Genomic DNA, 22,088 nt, shown 5'->3' with positions numbered 1-22,088 from the left:
TAGTCAAACGTCTGAGATGGGTATTTGGTATGTTTTCATTCTCACAGTGACTGCTGCTCGCGGCTCAGACCGAGTCTACTTTAACTTGGTTGTTGTTTGTCATCAGCGGCGACGGTTTGCTCTTGATGCGCTCGGCGGCGTCGTTGGAGCTGTCGGGGAAGAACATCTTGGCTGTGCAAAGCGAGACGATAATCTTGTTGTACTCGCGCCTGAAGTTTTGGTTGAGCAGTCCGTAGACGATGGCGTTAAGGCAGCTGTTGAAGTAGGCCATGAAGTAGCTCGAGACGAAGAACCACTCGGGGATGAGCGGCGCCACGCGCGCCGGGTTGATGGCCACCGCCAGGCCGATGAAGTTGAGCGGCGCCCAGCAGACGGCGAACAGCACGAACACCACGAACATGGTGACGAAGTTCCGCACGTCGTGCGGCGTGAGCTTGGGCCGGAACTCGGGCTTGACCCGCCGCCGCACCTGGATGACCAGGATCCAGATGCGCAGGTAGCAGTAGCTGACGATCATGATGGGCAGCAGGAAGTGGAAGAAGACCACGGCGATGGTGTACGCCGAGCTGGCCGACTGCGCGAACGTGCACGAGTAGACGCGCGGGTCGTACTGCAGCGAGCCCACGTAGAAGTTGGGCACGATGGCCACCACCGTCAGCAGCCAGATGAGCAGCACGTAGCAGAGCGAGTTCTTGTCGCTGTACAGCTTGTCGTACTTGAGGCTGTGGCAGATGTAGCAGTAGCGGTTGACGGCGATGCCCGTGATGTTGAAGATGGAGCCGATGACGCTCAGGCCCATCAGGAAGCCGCTGACCTGGCAGTGGTAGAAGCCCAGGTTCCACCCGTTGTGGAAGATGGACACCAGCACCAGGGGGTAAGGGTACACGGCCACCACCAAGTCCGCTACGGCCAGGCTCACCACGAATATGTTTCCTTGGGAAACACACCAAGGTAAAGTCAGAGCAATACATTAGCATTAAGCAATCATATGATACATTAGCATTTAGCAATCATATGATACATTGCCATTTAGCAATCATATGATCAGTTATTGTTAGTATAGTGAGAGTTCTTATATTGTTACAGTAGATGACACTATACATGAATAGTTTTCATTACTCATGTTCTGTATTCTAAACATATTTTTCTATATGTTTTGACATATATAAAGACATTAAATATGTTCAAATATGCTTCACATGCTTTTAAAAAGTCACTGCAAAAAAAGTCACAGCCAACATCCATTACAAATCTCAGTTAAACATGTGGGAGACACAAACCAAAAAGTTCACAGCGTCTCTGTTGAAGTCAGTTCATCAAAGACGTGCTTAGTGTTTTGCTGGATAAACAACATGAACACATTCAGCAATGCCCTGAATAAGCACAAATATGTTCACTGCCCCAATAAACAAACAGAGAATAACAAATTGTTAGGAAAATCTTCCAAGTATTTAAGATTTTAAGACACAAGAACCACAACAAGTAGTATGTTTTTACTCTGGCCGAGAGGAGAGAGCGTTCAGACAGGAGGATTCCCCCTCCCTGCTAAACAGTCTCTGTCCTCTGAAACTCTGGGTAGTTCTTTTATTAGAAGAAGCGGTCTTGTAATTATTCGTCCTATCAACCATATCCTGCTTTTGCAGGTACATCTGTTTCCTTTGACGTAAACAAGAACAATGTTGGCAAGAATACTCTTGGCATCAGTAGTGCACGTATACATGATATATTGCAGACATTGCAAAATAATATGTGAGACATGAGACACACCTAAATGTCCTTAACAATGATAATAACATAATAATTTCTTTAACATTTCCCTCCTGTTTATCATTGGTAACTTCACAATCATTTGATCCATTGATACATTTTCTGTAACAACTTCTTTGCTGTTCATGAGGTTAATCAATTTAACCATTACATTTCACTTCAATATTCAGCTTTTGATCAATAATAATACAGACATGGATTCATGTTAATAATTAACCAAACTTAAATCTATTTAAGCTGTTCAACTATCAATGTCAACTGCAAAACCAAACAGATTCAACTCTTAACTAAAACTAAAGAATTACAACATGTACTGTATGTCTTCACACTAAACAGATCCTTATTCCAACCTCACACATAAAATCAAAGCATGTAGTAATTTTTTACCAACTTGAATAGCAAGTTTCAAACCTTTTGATGGAAGCGAAAACCTTAACGGAAAACCTCAGTCATGATTGATCTTATTTTGAGGAGAAAACCATTTAAGGAAAAATTCTTCCATTACCCTGCCATAGCAGCGGCACTTGTGTACACAAGCAAGAGGAGAAACTTACCTTCTGCTACACATATACTTTTATTTTTATGGGCTATATCAGTGGGAATTTTGTATTTCAGTGGGACTTTATGTATTTGAAAGGGTGTGTCACTGCACAGACATAGGTCGTGTTAGTGCCATCTTTAAACATTTTCATGTGAGAATTATCATAAGAGACATTAACCTATACATGAACTCTGTACAGAAGGAATTTTTACGGCTATCAAACGGGGGTGAGAAGCAGATATTGGCATCAGAGAACACACATAGCAATCAGACACATTCTGCAAATCAGAAGTGATACACATGTGTGATGTTGTAGGTATGCAGATCCTCTGACAAAATCCAACTCTTGTTTCGGCTTCCTTTGTCTTTCAAGAAAAAAGTTTTTTTTGTTCAGTCTTTGTAACAAGTGTCAGCAAGGTGAGCGTGATAGCCGCTCCAAGGGCCAGCCTCAACACTAAAAGTCTGTTACCTCAAGGCATCGTCACTAAGCTTGGGAGGATCCAAGATCTTCACCGACGTTGAGACGACTAGATTCTAAACCTCTAATCCCCTTTGGAGTCGGGCTTCCCCTCCTCAGCGGTTGACTGGAAGGTCCCGAACCTTACAGTGAGAGAGATGCGTCCAAGTGGTCTGGCCCTCCATCTTCACTGCAGTGGGTGTAGATAGGATGATTCGGTGGGACCCTTCCCAACGTGGATCGGACCAGCACTTTTTCTTGATGACTTTGATGAACACAGTCTCCTGGTTTCACTCTGGGATCCTGTGGAGAAACAGAGAGAGAGGGAGCAGTATCCGTGTCTACATATTCCTTTGAACACAGTGTTTTAATCAGTTGCTCCACTACTCCTACATCATCATCAGGTGTAGCTTTACTATGAGAGAAATCAGGCGTAATATACAATCTGCCCTGTGAATTATGTTTCTACATAAAATGCACTGATGGCAAAAATGTTGTGAGTAGTTAGTTTATAAATCCATATGTTGCATAGTGTTTGTCTACTAGTGCACACATCCCTCCTGTTGAGACATGGCTCTGCCCATGACTCAAAATAGCTACCCATTTATACATTGATTTCGGCAATGTTTGATGCAGCAAAGGCATATTGGCTGTCTGTGTATATTGTCACTTCCTTTTTCGCAAAAAACTCACATGCTACCTGTGCAGAGCATGTGGCAGACAAAAGTTTAACTTTAATTTAGCAGTTAGTCACTGCATAAGCTGCTTCGTTTACACCATATTTAATGTGTGATTGTGATAACAATACTGTCATACGAGATAAGAATGTCATGTTAGTTTGTAACAGTAATAGGGAGACGGCATGTGGGACTTTTCACAGTCAATGGGTGAAAAAGCACAACTTCAACAGAAGTTTGTACTGCCATTGCAGTGGCAGGCACAACTTGCACACACGGGGGTGGCTCTCGCCACAAGGTCCAGTTGTGAAGAGTGAAATGCCACTGTCTATTTTTAGCTTCCCATTGTTGTATCAAAACCGTGGTCATGAAACCATTTTTTTACATCAACATTTGTATGAATGGTTTAGAGTAATCAGGCAGTGCTAAAACAGTGGACCTAGCAATTAACTGTTTTATGTTTGAAAACGCAATTTCAGCAGAATTCAAATATTTAGTTTAATATTTAGGCTATAATTTTCTTAGTAATTTAAACACACATCAGCTATAGTCTAGAAATTCCTCACACATTTCTAGCTCTTCTCCTTCTCCATTTACATACTCTCTATCGTATCTTTGTTCTTTCTCATCTTTGGTGGCGCAGTCGCGAAACCAATGCCCGCGACCCCCACACTTATAACACTTGTTGCTATCATCACCGTCATTTTCACATTTTTTCTGCATTGGCCTATTGCCTTGTAATGCCATCACAAATGCTTCCACTAATTTCTCTGAGTCTTTCTTTTCTTTTTCTTTCTTTTTGTTCTTCACTGTTTTCTCTGCATGTTTAGCTTGTTCCATAAATTCTGGCAGTTCTGCTGTTCTGAAAGTAACAAAATGTTTCTCTATCCATTCTTTTATTTCTGGTCTGAAACTCTGAAGTAATGCTTGCTTCAATTGTTGTTTATAAATTGTCTTATCTTCATAACATTCTGACTTCAGACCACTATAAGCTTTAAAGACTTTTTCAAATCTGTCTCTAAACTCCCAAACATCCTCATCGTCTTTTTGTGTTGTGGCGTGTATTTTAGTGTAATCGCAATGTTTTCTAAAAACTTCCTTACATTTATTCTCCAAGGCTTGGATTTGCTGAGTAAGATCAGCAGAGCCAGAGGCATGCGCTGTACCATTCAAATGGGCTACGAAGCTATCTTTAACACGGCTCCAATCGGAACCCATTTTGCATCGAAACATCCTTTCGACCTCGAAACCATTTAAGTGGTACACCGCTATTATGCTTTTCATTTCGTCGCAAAATTCATTCATTTGGGCTTTATGTGACGGAATTTCCTCTACCGCTTTTTTAACATCTTCCTGTGTCCATGTCCTATAGACATACATTAAGCGTGGATTGGCATCATTTACGGCTTGATCTGACCTAAATGTTGGATTAGGCAGTTCTATCATTGGAAATGCCTCCACCCGCGGTGGCTGTGGGGGCCAATCCGGAGTTTTATCATAATGTGAGGGAGGGGATGCTTCCTCCAGAGCGGGGGAAGGCGGGGGTGCCGGTTGTGCTGCTGCAGCCAGTCGTGGTTGTGGGTTATAGGGAGGAGGTGAGACGCCTGGCATATTGTCTTCTTTAACATATGCTACAGTGCAATTTTTTCGCTCTTTTATTTTATTTTCACGCTTTTTTGCCTCCTCCAACCACAATTTGGCCGCATCAATTTCTTTTTGATGATGCGCTTTTAATCCACCCTTCTTTTTAGAGTGGTGCGTTAGTACGTCGCGCAGCAATTTAGAACAGTTAGGAACTGTTAATTTGCCTTCAAATTCGAATTTATCTTTCCAACGTGGTAGCCAATTTTCATGTCCTGGATGGACTCGAGCCATAAATTTGGCATCGCCTTTCAAAACTTTTTCTTTGTTTTGAGTGTTTTGAGTGTTTCCCATGTCTACAAATAAGGGGTTGATCTGTGTCGTCCTCTTAGGGCAAACAACAAGCCTGGGAAGCGAGCTTCTAGACCGTAGTCCGGCTTCCCCTGGGTGTTTTATCTCTCACAGGCTCTATTGTTCGTTTTAACTCACAGACAATCCCTTCACACACACACTTCTCAGTCACACTCCTTCTTTCCCTCTATTATCAATATAGTGGACTCTAACCCCTATTTGATAGTTCAGGCGGGACTCTAACCCCCTATTTTTAAGGTGGGACTCTAACCCCCTTTTTTAAAGGTGGGACTCAAACGTCTTTTTTTTCTATTTTTTTCATTTTTATATATTTTTTTTTACATTTTTTCTCGATTTCAGGCGGCCCCGCGGACCCCTTTTAGATAAACTAAGTGGTCCCGGACCACCTTTTACCTCAGGCTGGACTCGAGCCCCCGGGACTCGATCCCCCTGGAAAGTTTATCTTTTAACAGCTGTATAAGGGAACAGCAACTTAATGCGATCTTTCCCTTTTTAATAAAACCTAGGATTTTTATACTCACACTATTATGGTTCTGCTCTGTTGTTCGTCGAAATGCCTTCAATCCAATCGCCGGGGGCTGGTCGTCGTCAGCTTTTTCTTCCACGGTCCTAAACCGCGGGCTGTGGCCACAGTCTTCAACTTTCGACGAGCAGTCCCAGGATCTTGAATGTATTGGCATCCGGCATCGAAGGATCAAAATGTTAGGAAAATCTTCCAAGTATTTAAGATTTTAAGACACAAGAACCACAACAAGTAGTATGTTTTTACTCTGGCCGAGAGGAGAGAGCGTTCAGACAGGAGGATTCCCCCTCCCTGCTAAACAGTCTCTGTCCTCTGAAACTCTGGGTAGTTCTTTTATTAGAAGAAGCGGTCTTGTAATTATTCGTCCTATCAACCATATCCTGCTTTTGCAGGTACATCTGTTTCCTTTGACGTAAACAAGAACAATGTTGGCAAGAATACTCTTGGCATCAGTAGTGCACGTATACATGATATATTGCAGACATTGCAAAATAATATGTGAGACATGAGACACACCTAAATGTCCTTAACAATGATAATAACATAATAATTTCTTTAACACAAATCATGCATATGCACACAATCACAACCCATGGTGTGTGCCATGTAAGGCAGTCTGTAGTCAGACTGTAGTCAGACTAGGATCGTCTATATGAGTCGAGCCAAGTCTCCGTTTTTAGTTCTGGCACGGATCTGAACCCTCAAACTTTTTCGCAGTATGGCGAGTAGGCCAACAGTTCACAACAATGGCTTATGCTTTAAGCTGACGGAAACCTTACACCTGTGCCAGGACTGAGTCAGCGCTGGAAGGCGATGCCGATGTCGGTTTTCTTACAGCATGACATTTAGCGCCTCTATATGCCTCCAGAGCCTGTCAGCTGCTCTTCTTATTATAAGGATTTGTGTTGCACCTGCCATTGTCATATGATGTTTACCACTCCAAAGCACTTCTCTTATAACTCCTCTCTAAACTTTTGGGTTCTTGTAGTCATACATACAGGCATATATATGAGTATATATGCCTGTTCTGTTGTTCTACATGTTATCAGGTTGTGCAGGCATGTGAAGAATTTACGCACGGAGAAAAAAAAAAACATAATTATTATTTTTATTTTTTTTAAACAACATGAACTTTAAGGGAACAGCCCCAAACTCTCTCAGAGAACATGAAGCATGTCGTATGACCTGAACATTGGTGACCTAGAACTTTCTCTACCCATCTGTCTTCCCTCATTACTGTTAAGCCCCGACTGACGGTGCCCTCTCTGGGCTACAGCCCGTGGCCTGGAGGCACTCTCGGGGAACCAGTATGGGAGTGTCTGGAAATGTCATGCATGTGCTCATTATTGCTCCGTTCCCTGGCTCCTTCATGTCACATTGTGAGTGTTGAAGATGCTCCATAAGAAGCAGAGTAGACTCATAAAAAAACAAAGAGAGAGAGAGAGAGAGAGAGAGAGAAAAGAGAGAAAGAATACAAATAAACAAGAGCAGGCAATAATCACTTAGCATTTCACTCAGGTCTCTGACATGTTGTTGTTGTTTGTCTGGCTTGCTAATGTTTTTGTGACCTGTTGACCTGACCTAGCTGTCCCTTGACCCCCTTTACTGCCCACTCACCGCCGCCGCAACAGGCCGGCCGAAGCGCATTCTTGAAAATCGCTCAGGTTTTGCCAGTCGCTCCTCCAAATCTGACCCCCCCCCCCCCCCCCCTCCCTCCGTCACGCTAACAGGCTGGTCATTAGCGCTGTATTTCCCACAGCACTGGCAGGAGACAGAATTAGGAGGAAAACTCCTCATTTGCGGGCACATCGTTCCTTGATGCCGTGCCACTGAGAAACGTGCAGGAGGCAAAAAAAAACCCCTAAATAAACAAAAAGAACGAAAAGGCTAAATTTAGACCATTAGAGCGCCATGGTAACCGGGAAGGACTCCTTGGTCTAGCCTCTCTGATTGTGTTCTCAGAGTTTCATTGTATCGGTTGGAGGTGATTTGTGACTTGGCCGATAAATGAGGTCAAGTTCTCCGTCATTACCTTGGCCTCAAATTTGCCCAATTTGGCTCGACCCAACCATGAAGATGGAATTGATGGGGGGAAAAAACTATTTCCTGGAGCCTATAAATAAAGCTGAACTTGTGTTTTCACATTTTCTAAATGTAAAGTCACTTCAATAGCATTGTGACAGATCTCCCTATAGAGAACTGTCATTTAAGATTTCACAGCTGTCTAATGGATTATTTCAGTGTTCACACAGATGGAAAATCAGACATCTACTCAATGGCTTTATTAGTTTGAGGTACAGCTCCCCAGAAAGGCCTTTGATTTGTTTTGTTAAAGGATAAGGTTTCAATGGGAGATTTAGTCCTCAGAATTCTCACTTTCACTTGGAAGATGAAGACAAGCCACACTACAGACATTAAGATATAATGCAAGGATATAGCCATCACTGGGAAAAAACATTAAAGAGATATTCTGGTGTTAGTCCTAAAAGAAGCCTGCATTCAATGTCCCAATGTTCACAGTTCTATGATCTTTTAGTGATGTTTCTCATCAAAGGCTTACTGCAGTTTTTGAGATGGTATGGAAAAATCACCTCTCCTAGACGTACATCCAAGATGATAAAATACTTTTAGAAACTTTTATATTCCTCTCAAGCAGCAAACGATGTTGCCAGTAGTTGCAATATTTTGAATCACTGTAAGAATGAATGCAATCTCTTGAAAACTTTACTGTGCAGTGCCCCACTCTCTGGATATTGCACTGTAGATAAAGGTGATGAGAATAATATTCTAGATTCCTACAGAAAGTACATTACATGCCCTTATCAAAAACCAAGCATTTTTCTCTACTGCTAACATCAAAACACATTTGAAACTGTGGTATCTTAAGCACTGTTTTCTTTGGTTCACAAAATGTGTAACAAGCTGATTGTTGGAACATTGCATTGCCAATCATTCCAACAATGTTGGATGATCAAAAGACAGCATACAGCAGTACAATGAGTCAAACAACAACACTCAAAAGAAAGCACTATTGAGTGAGTGAAACTCTGTTATAGTCTATCACATGATCAACTTTAGTTCATATGCCTTCAGCATGTATTGTCTAGCAAAATGTGCTAGACAAAAATGTGTGACATTGAAAACATGATGTATTTGTACACATGTCCAGTCCCTCCAGTTCACAGTGCAGTGCACAGGCCAAATTCAGTAAAAAAAAGTTAGTTTAGCCTACATGGTACATCATTATTTTTGCCGAAACAGTTCAAACAAATCACACAATGTGATATATAGATCATCAAAAGTGTGTCCTACGCATTAACCAGATTTAATGACTGGAAGATGGCCTCACATGATGAAAGAGTGGAAAATAGATGTGACGAACAACTGATCTTAAATGGCGAAGGTCAGAAAAGATGCTATGGAAGATCACATTAATGGCTGCTCTATAAATACCACACAACTTACTCCACAAATTAACGCAGTGCGCGCAGGGCATGGAGAGAGATCGTTACTACGTGACACACGACTCATTCAGTCCAGCAGCCATTACTGGGCTGTCACTCCGAGACTGTTGAGGTAGCGGGGAGTTCAGAGGCAAGGCAATATGTGAGGGAGGGAGAGCACTGAGGCTGGGAAAGACAGGAAGAGATAAGAAGAGAAAGAGAGAGAGAGAACGAAAGATACAAAGACAAAAAGAAAAAGAAAAAAGGTAGAAGGAAAGAATGAAAGACAGAAAAAAGAGAGAAAGAAAGAAAGAGATAAAAAGGAGAAGAAGAATGATAAATAGAAAGACAGGATGAAATGAAAACTCAAGAAGAAAGAAAGAAAGAGAGAAAGGAAGTGATAAAAAAGAGAAGAAGAAAGAAAGAAAGAAAGAAAGAGAGAAAGAAAGATAAAAAGGAGAAGAAGAAAGATAGATAGAGAGAAAGAAAGGATGAAAGAAAGAGGTTGTGCCAGCCTGTCGCCTCTCCCCAGTGAGCAGGCTAATGCCACTAATAGCATATAAGCTGAGGGGCAAACCTTTGGTCGGGATTATTCTTCTCCACTTCACACACTGAAAGAGACATGCAGCTAAACTCATGGGGTCTTTTGAGAGCAGGAGCAAGTGCAGACATTCAGCGCGGAGGCAAAGAGACCGACTGGTACTTTATGGGGCTTTTACGCGCCCCTGAAAGGGAAAGAGAGAGGCCCCCAGGACCTCCACGGAACACCAGGGAACCGGAGAGAACCTTAAGGGCCAAACGCTGTACATGTCTTTGCCGTACTGTACCGAGTGTGGCCCTGAAGACCTACTGTAGAAACCTCAGCTGACACTGTCAAGAGATACTTCACGCTTTCAGAAGCGATTTGCCCTTGAAAGTCTTAAAAACTCTCTCGCAACTCACTGAAAACATGATGAAAAGATGCCATGCTGAAATAAAAAGGTGATTTAAACTTCACAGCGTCAAATTGGCCTGGCGTATCAAGAGACAATAAGAGATGGGGTGCACTCTGAATAATGTAATCCAAGGGAGAGAATTAACAATTCAACCCCAGTGCAAACGCGCAAGTTCGTCATCAGAAGATGATTTGCTTTGAGAAACAATTATGGGCAGCCCACACAAATGCACTGAGCATGAAGTCAATTTTGACTGTGTTTATTTGAAACCTGCGTGTGTGTGTGTGTGTGTGTGTGTGTGTGTGTGTGTGTGTGTGTGTGTGTGTGTGTGTTTGTTTGTGTGTGTGTTTGTGTGTATGTTGGCGAGGCAGGGTGTGTGTGTGTGTGTGTGGTGGGGGGTCTATTCTCTTCGCAGAGGTGGAAAGAGTGGGATCTAATTACTTTACAATTTTCCTGTTGACGAGCTCTGCTCACAATCCATGCGGCGGAGCAGGAGGAAAACACTGACTTCAGCAAATAGATGGGATTCGGGGGCCGTCCACGGACCGGCGTAATGGGATTCAAACAGCTCGGGCTCCCAACAGAGAGCGGCGTTCCGACTCAGATGTCAGAACTTGTTTATTTGGTCAGGAAGTGGAAATCGAATATGATGTTTCAATTAATCTCGAGGATGATGAATACATTCTTAAGTCGGCACCGCGGCCGCTGTCATCAGTCAGGTTGAAACGAGGGGGCCCACCCAGGGAGTCCTTGTTTTGCTGTTTCGCGCTAACCAAACAACACGACGAACAAACGGAGAGGGAAGGTGTTGAACACTGACCCAACACTGCTCAAGTGACAAATCAAAGTCAGAATGTGTGTACGATTGGCTCAGGGCCGCAAACTGAAACCAAAGTCTGTGATGTATCAGGCAGCACTGCCTGCCTACATATGTTACTGTTACGGTGACAGATACCTGCCTTTCGTCTGACTCAAGTCATGTGAGGCATCACAACCAGCAGAGAAATTAAAAACAGCAGTATTTTTTTGATTAAGGTCAAAGGTTCTGTTGGATCATTCTATTATGTTCTGGAGACCATTTTGTCTATGACATTCACTGCTGTGTAATACATTAGTCTGGGAAATAATGCCAGCTGACGGGACTACGCAAAACAACCACGACTTGATTTAGGATAGCCAGTCGACTGCATTTAAATCTGCCTGGTGCGCGTGCATTTACGATGTGCTGTGGCTTGGCCCGCGTCTTTCTTAAGGATCAAGTGTGCTCAAGAGCACTGAAATATCTCATTACCAAAGACGAGGAAAGAGCATATTTCATGTATGATGCCGCGTCTGGCACAAGCTGGTCTTCATTATTGCTGTGCATATTACATTGCACTGGGCAAGCTTATATATATATGCTGTTGTAGTGCCAGCTAACAAAACAGTATCATAGTCAGCCACACAAACACCACCAGTGGACAGCAGCTTGTCAGCTCTTAAGCTAGAATGTCTCTAAAGGCCACCAGGCTCACTGACTGCTCCCAGCACAGAGAGTGTGTGGGGGCCCTGCAGTGTCTCTACAGAACTGAATGCACATGGTCTACAAGGACACACCACACCAGATTTCTCACAATTGCAATACGCTTGAAAACGCCTAATGTGGTTGGAGTCTCGAGAAACCATGTGGTCAGGGCTGTAAGTGAAACCAGCATGCCATCTGTCCTCCTCATTCTGAACGTTAAGAATGCCCAGTATGACAACCATTTAATTAGCTCAGCTATCTCGAAACTCGCAAAGTATTGTTTTTCTTTCTTAGTCGTTTCTTTTTCGTCCTGAGGCAGATAAGGTCAATTGTCTACATTCCAGTAATGACAGAAGAGTCGCAGCAGCAATATGTGTCCGCCAACCAACATCAGCTTTCATAATTTGGCAATATCTCTGAGGCGAAGAATGAGACCTTTGTGGGACCTTATCAGGAAAAGAGATTTGACATTTGATATCCAGCCACCTGTTCAAGCCCACAACCATCCCAAAAAATAGACTCCTGCGTGTAGCAATAGCGGAGGTTTAGCCTCCGACAATGATTTTAGGGACGACCCAGAAGAGACGGCTGATATGCCAGCTCTTTTGACAGATTTGTCATCTTGTATCTCCTTTCCTTTCGCTGTTTTCAAAAGGAAATGATTTTATAAAAAAGAATCCCCAAGGAACAGCTAAAAACACAGCATGCCCTCTGATAAAAGGCAGACTTTGCCTGTGCTATATGTTGCTTTGACTAAAAATATGAATAACTGTGATGACAGTCTTTTGAACTGTAAGTTGAAGGATGAAATGAATTTTAATTATACAGAGTGACAAGGTCACACAGTTTACTATGGCTACTGTTTTGATTCTTAGTTTGCCATACTGTACAATTCTATAAATTAAATATTCTTTTTCTTCCACACATTTTCTGGAATTTAGCTAAGGTGTATTTTTGTGATAAATACTTCAGTAAGTCAGTGGTCAAAACCACTTTCACTTACTGTATACCTTACCCTACATTGTTATGCATGGCAACAATCATCAAGGTCGAAAAAAACATAGATTCAGCTTCTTAAAGTATAGATCGCAATGTTTCTCTCAAGGGAGCTCTTTAAGAGCTGACTTGAGAAGTATGTGTAGGAAGTAAGTTACTTTAGTAAAATATACTTTTCAAGTCTTTATAAAATGCTGAGAGATGCGTTTTTTTTTTTTATGAAACCCACCCCTGAACTGCAGTTTCAATGATGGTCTTTTCCCATGGCACTGACAAAGCGAGAGAATAGCCCTATCCCCATCAGAGAAAGTGTATGGCTAATGCGCAGCTACTCTTGAATGAACAGCGAGCTATACTTAATAAGATTGCCCTAGGCTCTAGTCAGACCAACTAAAGGAAGAAAGAGAGGCAGAGAGATAGATAGAAGAGGAGGGATAGATAGACAGAAAGTGGAAAGAGATAGAGAAAGATGGAGACTGGAAGAAGACAGAGAAAGAAGAAGAAAGAGTGCACAGTGAAAGAGAGAGAGAAAAGAAAAAGGGATATAAAGAGTGTACAGGGAAGAGGAGAAAGAGGAGAAAGAGAGGATGGAGAGGAGAAAGAAAGAGAAGTGATAGAGAAGAGAAAGAAGAGGATGCAAAGGATCAAGATGAAAGAGAAGAAGCAAAAGAAGAGGACGCGGAGGAAGAGGAAGATTAGCTAAACGGGCTCTTTAACTGTGATAGATGAGTTCTTTAAAGATACACAGAGGAGGCATTCTGCCGCTCCACAGAGCCTCCCCCCCCCCCACCTGACACACGGGCCTCATCTGTGCCCGTCTCCATGACATCGGGCCCCAGTGATTGGCGGCATTACACTCGCGCTACGCCATCCTCGCTGAGACGGGACTTTACCGAACAGCGGGGAGCGCCGGGGCTGAGGAGCGACCGCGCAGCGGTGTCGGAGCGCACAGGCGAACCCTCGGCGGCAGAGTTTGCTTAATCAAAAATGAACGACTCAAACGGACTGGGGGGGGAGTTTAGGCGAAGTCAGGGGGTGGGAGATGATGGCGTGGGGGGGTTGCCGTTGATGAACAATGTGAGCTGAATTGTTTGTACATGCATGCAAGGAGGATGATGATGGTGGGGAGGAGAAGGTGGAGGAAGAGGAAGGGGGGGGGGTTTGGGTGTTTGGCGTTTGTCACGTGATGACGCTAGACACATTACATATTCCTCGTGGGTCACTGGAGTCCATGACAGGCCATGGGATATGGACCCCCAAGAGGCCAGTATAATGAAGGACCTATTGTAGGGGGCTAAATGGAATGGTTACTGGGTTAATTTGGCCCACTAATCAAAGTACATTGTGAACTTTCTCAGGGGGGGGGGGGGGATGGGGGGTGAAATGAGTCTGATTCAAACAGACATTGAGTCATTTTCAAGGCATCTGTCTCAAAATACAGGTACAGAAAACAACAGCCACATGGATGTCCAATCCACGATAAGAGTGTTGATGCCAATTCATTTACATTCGGTTTTGAAGAGCTAATGGTGTTCTATTGCTTGGGGTCCTCGACGTTTGAAGAGGACACACACTAATAACTGAAGTAGGCAGTGCTCTTGAGTGCAACTATTACATTTTCTCCCTCGTTTCCCTGACGTCTGTGAAACGGCACCATCTTAACATAGTCCTCTTGTGACCAACTGGGACGCATAATTAAATGTGCCCAGCGCCACTAATCGTGTTGAGAGTCTGGTTAGTCACTTGAAGACAATATCCTTGAAATCTATGCCGACAGGAACCTTTTTTTTATTTTTTTTTATCAGCTATCATAGAGAAAGAGAGAGGGAAGAGTACATGGATCACCCCACTTCACTGTCCATCTTCTCCAGAAAAAAACAGAGCATATGTTATTTTTAAACACACCAACCACATCATGAATAGATAATCAGCCTGGCTAGTGGTGATGGGGATACAATTAAGAGACTATCTACCCGGCTTATTGTGTGGTCTACCTGTAACAGCATGGTTGACGCAGAGAGGGGAAAAAAAAGAAGTAGGTTAATCATTTAGTAGTTATGTAAGCGGTGGTGTTCTACAGATTCCAGTGGAGTGCCTGAGGGTGGAATTTTGACTGCTTTGTGCTTGTGGCATCCTGATCATGCTGTTGGATAAGAAGGAGAAGACAAGCATGCGTGGCAGCTGATGTGCAACGCCTTGTCCGTATAGAGCTGCCACAGAAATCAAAATAGTATTGGATTTCAGCACCATGAAGAAGATCTAGAGCAGTACTTGTGCACTGAGAGCAGTGCTTCATCCATTCCATTAACCGTCAAAAGCTTTTACTTGCTGGCTTCTCCCATTAACACAGCCATTATACCCTTAACTCATTTGTACGATTCTAAGCACTCTGCGCTTTAAATAATAATGCGGTAACCGTATATATATGTCTCTGCGTATAGCCAAATGAGCTGGCTTAAATGTGGGCTTTTTCCAGTCATGCAAAATTCAAAAGTGTATAGTGTTTTCGAAAGACGGTGGCTGACGTCTTCCCCAGCAGTGTAACATTGCTCTTGAGTTTGTGCGGTTTTGTGTGTGCGGACCCAATGGGCTGGGCTGTTGGAGGGAACAGCCTTCACTGGCAGCAAAGAGTGGCATATGGATGGTGACACCTGGGAAATGTGCTTCATCTCCACAACACTGGGTGATTGGTTGGGGCAGGTTCTGTTTGATATGAGGCCAAATACCTGCATCACCTTAAAACATGGCCATGTAGGCTGGTTCCATAGAGTCCTCCTGTGTGTAGGGTCTTGTTATGTACAGCACGGACAAAGGAATGTGTGGCAGGCCCTCATCTAAAGAGTTTATGCGATCCAGTTGCCAAGTATGCTGAGTAAGCAACAGCTGAATTTTACCTACAGTATTTGAAATCATTCTTTTGTTTATGCCAAGCCATCCTCACTTCTTGTTGCAGTAACACAATGTATAAACACAATCCTTTGCGACCATAACTTGTTACAACCTAATTAGAATGCCATTTCCTGTGGAAATAGTAGGTCTTCAAAATAGACCACTGCCCTTGGGTTTACTGTAAATTGACCATATGTGTGGCGAAAGATGAGACAGGAAATCAGCTAAGTGCATATTCCATCCTGCATATCAACACATGAAAAGTAATTAAGAATATTTGCTACGCTGGGAATGCTTTTCCATCATCGCACCAGCAAGAGCGAATATCCAGAGGATAAACGGTGAGTAAGCTATGCGAAGGGTCGACGTTACCTCTAGGAGGAACAAATCACACACTGAAGGCATCCGTGAAATTCAGTGCTTGCCGTATTATAAACATTAAGTGATTCGCACAGAACACGCACCCCAAACACTTGGCCACCTGCGCAAACATGTGAGCCGTCACACTGACCCCATGGGTCGAGGAGTCACATCTCACTACTCTCGTTTGCGCTGAACTGTTTATGTTCTGCTAATGTACGCACGGCATCGCCATTCACTTCTGTTGTCTGTAAGGAGTAAACATTCACGAGCAAACGAAATCTATAGTACCTGTACTATAAGACGATGTTTAAAGTCCCACCTCAATGAAGAGAAAAAACGTGCCGACCACGATTTTCACAGCTTTAGATTAAATGGCTTGAAAGCTTTTCGCGATTTTCCTGATTCTTCAGGGTATCATAATCCCCGCGCGAACAGAAATAAACAACATGTGAAGGAATGTTCCTTCTGTGAGGTTCTCAAGACCAATTATACGAAATCTTACCACGCGTTGCTACATACCCAGGGTCACCCAGGCTAAAATGCATCGTCTGCCCACACTCTCACACTGTCACATCTGGATTTACGCGCAGCCCGACGACTTTCCGGTGTGAATAAATCCTACTCATCGGTCATTTGAAAGGCGCTCCACTTGCAATTCCCAAAATGTAATCCATGCCTTTACTACTTCCATCGTACCCGGCGTGCGTTCACAAACTTGTCAAGCTGAGGAGGAAAAAAACACCTACCTGCGTTCCTTAGTTTCTTGTTTCTGTACACGGAGAAAATTACCAGCAGGTTGCCCAGAATGTCAACGACGATCGTGAAAATCAAAAACCCTCCCAAAGTTGGAGGCACCCATGCAGGGCGACTCAGTGTCACTTCGTGCGGGGTCAGTGAAGAACTGTTCATCAGTCGGCTGCCATTTATTTTCATTTTATCGTATCCCTCACTTACTCATACTGCAAAATAAATCACTGAAGTGGGTTTCATTGGACTTCTGTTGTATTTCGGAGTCACCAACGCGTAAAGGTCGCAAAAATATAAGAAAAGCAACGAACTCCGAGGCTCCCATGGTGTAGTCCTTGTATAGTGCGAATATCTGACCAGAACTTAAATACCTGTTTGCAGACACGTGTGACCACAAATGTCTACCTTTGTATCTGCCATCACATTGTTGTGTGTGATCCGGCGTCAAGTTAAGTTCCACTGAAATACCACGAGCGCACATAATTGTTGACTATAGAAACGCTGCCCCACAGTGGATGAACGTGAAAGATCGCAACTCCACCGCCAACAACTGACATACTCATTCATAGCACTCACATGAGCAGTCGATCGTTTATGCATGTATCCATTCATTATTTCGAGCCATTCACGCAGTACTTTATTTCCCCCATGTTTGTTTCATTCATAATTTGGCGCGATACGATGCTTTATGGAGAAGATAAGACTAACGATAAAGCAACTGCGACTTGCTGTTGGAAAATATGTTTTATACTATATTTTAAAATTGTCTACGGTATTTATAAGATCATAACATGATTACCAGTTAGATTTATTCATTTGAATTCGCCTTGAGTGTTTAGGAAGTATAGGCCCATGACAAGGAAATGGGTACCTGTCGTTCTGTTAGAGAAGCATTTTTTCCCCTGTGTGAGAATTCTGTATTAACTGTAAACACGTGCCATTATGTGGCACGTGTCTCAAGGAAATACATCCTCTGGTCCACCGACATGGTTTTATTCCAACCATCGTCCTGTCTTTATTAAGAAGGCTACATGTTTCTTAATACCGGTTCACTGAGTAACTCCTTGGATCATTTAGGTCTTACGACTTTCCAAAGACTAAAACCTTTGACATTAAATTATTATATCCCGCCCGTGCTACTATGTACTGTAGATTACCACCTCATTGTAATTAATGCACTGCAAGTAGACAGTTAGGCCTAATGAAGGTGTTGTGGACTTGAAAATATACAGATTATTGGAGATGGCAGCAGAGGCTACAGCATCTACAGTACATGCCAAAAACAGTCACACTAACTGGCAACTGCCTGGTCATTTGTATGCATATGTGGTTGAGAGATGTATGGACTCATTTGTCTGTACTATGCAAAAGTCACAGACTTTTTACAATATAGAAGACTTAAAAGGTGGCAGCTGTGACTCTATTCTCTTTCCTCGTAAACTTCAAAGCCCAGGGGCTGAGGTTGATTTCTGAATGTGTTATTGCACCTGAGATCCTCATCTTCTGGAGATGACAGGGGTTCATAAAAATCTCATCTTTATGTTTCCGCTCAGGGTCAAAATGATATCTCATCAGCAAGTGATCACACAGCAAAATAATCTTACAACTAATGTCTTAGTAATTACTGTACTGTACTGTAATGTACCGTTTTCAATTAATAGACAGATTGTTTCTCTTTACAGGGCACTTTTTGAATAGGAGGACATTTTGCAAGGCGTCCTGATCCTGATGCCAAGGCTCATCCTGGTGAGGCACCCATACATTTGTTGGGTGTGTGTGTGTGTGTGGTGGTGGGGGGTGGTCAATAGGTGTGACCTCTAAAGGTAAGGATGAGGATAGTTGTGTGGGGACACCTGGATGTGCAGCGAAATGATTTCCTTATCAGAGGATCGGAAGAGATTAATGAGCTGCTGGGAGAGGAGACAATTTAATGAGGAAGCATTCGATAGCATTTAGCATTTGCTAATTCATCAAGATAGCAGAGCCCTTCACGTATATTGATGCTCCGCTACCCACACACACCATCAGCACACATTAAGAATACTCCTCCTCCAGTCCCCCCCTCAGCACTGTACACTGAGCAGAGAAGGGGGGGAATGACAGCTTACATACAAATGATGCCTGCTAGCACATTTGTTCACGGGGAAAAAATGCTGAGATGATGGTGGGAAGGGAATGGAGGGAGGGGAAAAAATGAATGGATATGATCATTAACAGGCCATCACCATTTCCTTCTCCACCCAATCAATCAGTATGGAGGCCCCATCAGATGTGGGGAGAGAGAGAGAGAGAGAGAGAGAGAGAGAGAGCGCCTCCTAAGCACCTTGAAACCAAAACCTTTGATCAATCATGCACGCCTGCAGTGCACAAGCCACAGATTCCCCTATACACCCAGACGTACGTTTTTTTTCTGGAGAGGACTGTCAAAATCTCTCTCTCTCTCTCTCTCTCTCTCTCTCTCTCTCTCTCTCTCTCACTCACTCACTCACTCGCTTTCCTTCTCCAAGTATGTTATCACCTGCCATCAGAGCTGCATCTGTAGGAGACGTCTCTGGTCTTTATGTGCTGTGGAGAAACTGGCGAGACCAGTCTGTACTTTTGCAGGTGGCTTAACGAGCCATAGTGGTATGGTATGGTATGTGTGTGTGTGTGTGTGTGTGTGTGTGTCTGTCTGCTTTTGTTCTTCCCATTGCTCCGTTATGTAAGCATTAAAGCAGGACGCGTCGACAACGTGAGAGTGTGAGATACAGGTGAGCTCACACAACAAACGGCTTTGTTTTTTTTTTAAACCAAAACATGATCTAGAAATGACACAGATTCTCATGCTCTTGTAGGCTGGGTGAACCCTGCCTGACCTACCGGCAAATTTGGATTTCGCCCAGCAGCTCAGGCTGGAAACCTACACATCTAGGCTCCTCTTTCTGTCCACAACCTTTGGATCCAATCACAAACTAGCTTATCCAAAAGACGCACCTGGATCGTTGGTCTGATTGGTTGAATCAGACTATCCAAGCGTACGGAGTCATTTGAACTACTGTATGCCCATTGATCACGCCTCTCGTGCAGTAGAAATAAAGCGCAGACTCCCCAGGCTAATGTTCAATCTAGAAAGATTGAGCTTATTATGGCGATAGCTAGACTATGTCTCATTCACACACTGCAGACTGTTTTACAGCCAAAATATCATTTGCTCGCTACACACAGGTCAGGGGGTCATCTTCACATTTCTGTAAATTCTTTCAGTTGCATAATCAATTCTTTGATTAAGATCTTATAAGAGAAGGAAGGCTGTTCAGGTGCAAGCATCCAAAAACACCCACTGTAAGGCTCAGGAGCTTGACAGAATAATGGCATGTTTCTTCTCCACTAAGTCATAACAACCAGTGATAATATCAGTATGTAGACATTTCTTCTCTTTAGGTTTGACTACTCCTTTCAATAATATAAGACGAGACATTACAACCCAGGGCCCATCTTTTCTCTTCACTGCTATGTCTCCATTGGTTGTCACTGCAGGTACAATGTGGCATTACAAATGTATACTTTAAAGAGGCATAACCTGTCTGTCATGCTTCACCTAACAACAAAACAAAGTAATCTTTACCTCAGACAGAAACAGAAAGGGGGGAAAACGAATCAAATCACAACATGGTAATTGAACCGTGCTTCTCCCTTCTGTGGGATTTGGTAGACAAGAGGGCTGACAGGCCACAGGGGTTCTCATGCTACTTCTCCGTCTCTCTTCTCGGTCACACTCAAAGGAATCGGAGACGGCCCGGATCCTCCCGCGCTTGATCGCATGGATGTCAGATATAAATGTATTGAAATTGAAAGGCATGTAACCCTAAGCTAACCCACAGTCGAGGGAAAAACGTTGGGCTCTTGTATTTTTATTTGCACGTGTTTTCTCTTTTTTTCTCTCTCTCTCTCTCTGTTTTTATAGCGGGAGGGTGTGAGAAAGTGGATACAGGACGGAGGCCATCAATAAATCATTAGAGCACTCGAGCTACCAGCGCGGCAAGTTCATTCTCAGAGAGCTCCTTTGTTGTTTGAGAGTAAACACTGAGACGCAGGCAGGGAAGAGAAGCGACTGCATGGGACCTGCTCCCACAAACATGACGCCCTTGATGATTTAATGATCGAAATGATACGACGCATCGGACGTATTAATTAAGTGCCGATGGAGCGCGAAAGGGAAATGGAGATCTACTTCATATGTCCACGAATGTGTAGGATGTTGAGAATTCAAAATGAGCCTTGCAGTAGGAAAAAAATAAATAAATAATAAAAAAAAACATGAATGCGCTGAGAAAGAGAAACCATCCTGCTTTGTGGTTTGGTGACTATTTGAAATGTTTTCTGCTGAGAACATCTGCTGGCTTTGGTCTTCCGTGCGAGGAAAATAACTGGGGAATAAAATAAAAATGAAAAAAAAACCGAAAAAAACACAGCCTCGCTGTGCAAGTGCAACCCAAATAAGGAGCACTAGATAGCACATTATTTGTGATTCGCTGTGACATAAGGGTCTGATGTTTTGACAGCATGTGGCGTTACTCAGAGAGGCTGGCTGACACATGAGTCGTCAGTCCTGCCCGCTGAACTCAGTAGTCCTCTCAAAGGCCATGCTGAGGGAGGGAGAGAGAGAGTGAGAGAGGAGAGAGGGAGAGAGAGAGGGAGAGGAGAGAGGGGGCCTGTGAGAAAGCAAGAGAGTAGAACTAGGAGTAATAAAGAGAAGGCGAGAGAAAGAGAGAGAAAAGAGTAACGAAGCTTGTAACAAGGGGGAAAGGGAGAGGGAGAGAGAGAGAGAGACAGAGGGGCAGCCAGGGGGTTGAAATGAGGAGAGAGAGCAAGAGAGAGTGAGAGAGGACAAGAAAGAGAGGAATGGAGTGATAGAGAGAAATATAGACAGTCTAGGGGTTGAAATGAACAGAGTCACAGAGAAAGAGAAAGGACAAGAGAGAAAGAAGACAGAGAGAGAGGCAAAGAAAGAGAAGAACGGAGAGAGAGAGAGAATGAAAGAGAGAGAGAGAGAGAGAGAGAGGGGTAGCTGGAAGGAGCTTGGGTCAGTCTGCGGAGCCACATCAGAGCACGACAGCACGCCGCGCTCCCTGCTGATATGCATCAGCTTGGACCGGGGCCCAAACGGAGAGCCGGGCCAAGCGAGGCTCAATGGAGCGCGAGAGTAAGATGGAGGAGAAGACGTCCGACACAAGGGATACATTTCAGCCTCCTGATGGAGAGCAGGAGGAGCGAGGCCATCAAGGAGAGGAGAGGAGGGAGGGAGGGAGGGAGG

The 22,088-nt window shown here is 43.6% G+C and overlaps 1 protein-coding gene across 1 annotated transcript; it reads right to left on the bottom strand.

Annotated features, from left to right (window-relative positions):
* Positions 1 to 64: 64 nt before the first annotated feature.
* Positions 65 to 16,981, bottom strand: mtnr1ab (melatonin receptor 1A b). Its single transcript, XM_062524510.1, has 2 exons — positions 16,795 to 16,981; positions 65 to 933 (listed from the first exon to the last, which is right to left on the bottom strand). The coding sequence occupies exons 1-2, from the start codon at positions 16,979 to 16,981 to the stop codon at positions 65 to 67; spliced, it is 1,056 nt and encodes a 351-aa protein (XP_062380494.1).
* Between the last annotated feature and the right edge of the window lie 5,107 nt (positions 16,982 to 22,088).

The sequence above is a fragment of the Sardina pilchardus genome, chromosome 21, assembly GCF_963854185.1.
Source record: "Sardina pilchardus chromosome 21, fSarPil1.1, whole genome shotgun sequence".
NCBI lineage: Eukaryota > Metazoa > Chordata > Actinopteri > Clupeiformes > Clupeidae > Sardina > Sardina pilchardus.
Note: the sequence above shows the minus strand (reverse complement) of the source record. Positions and strands in the feature narration are given on the sequence as shown.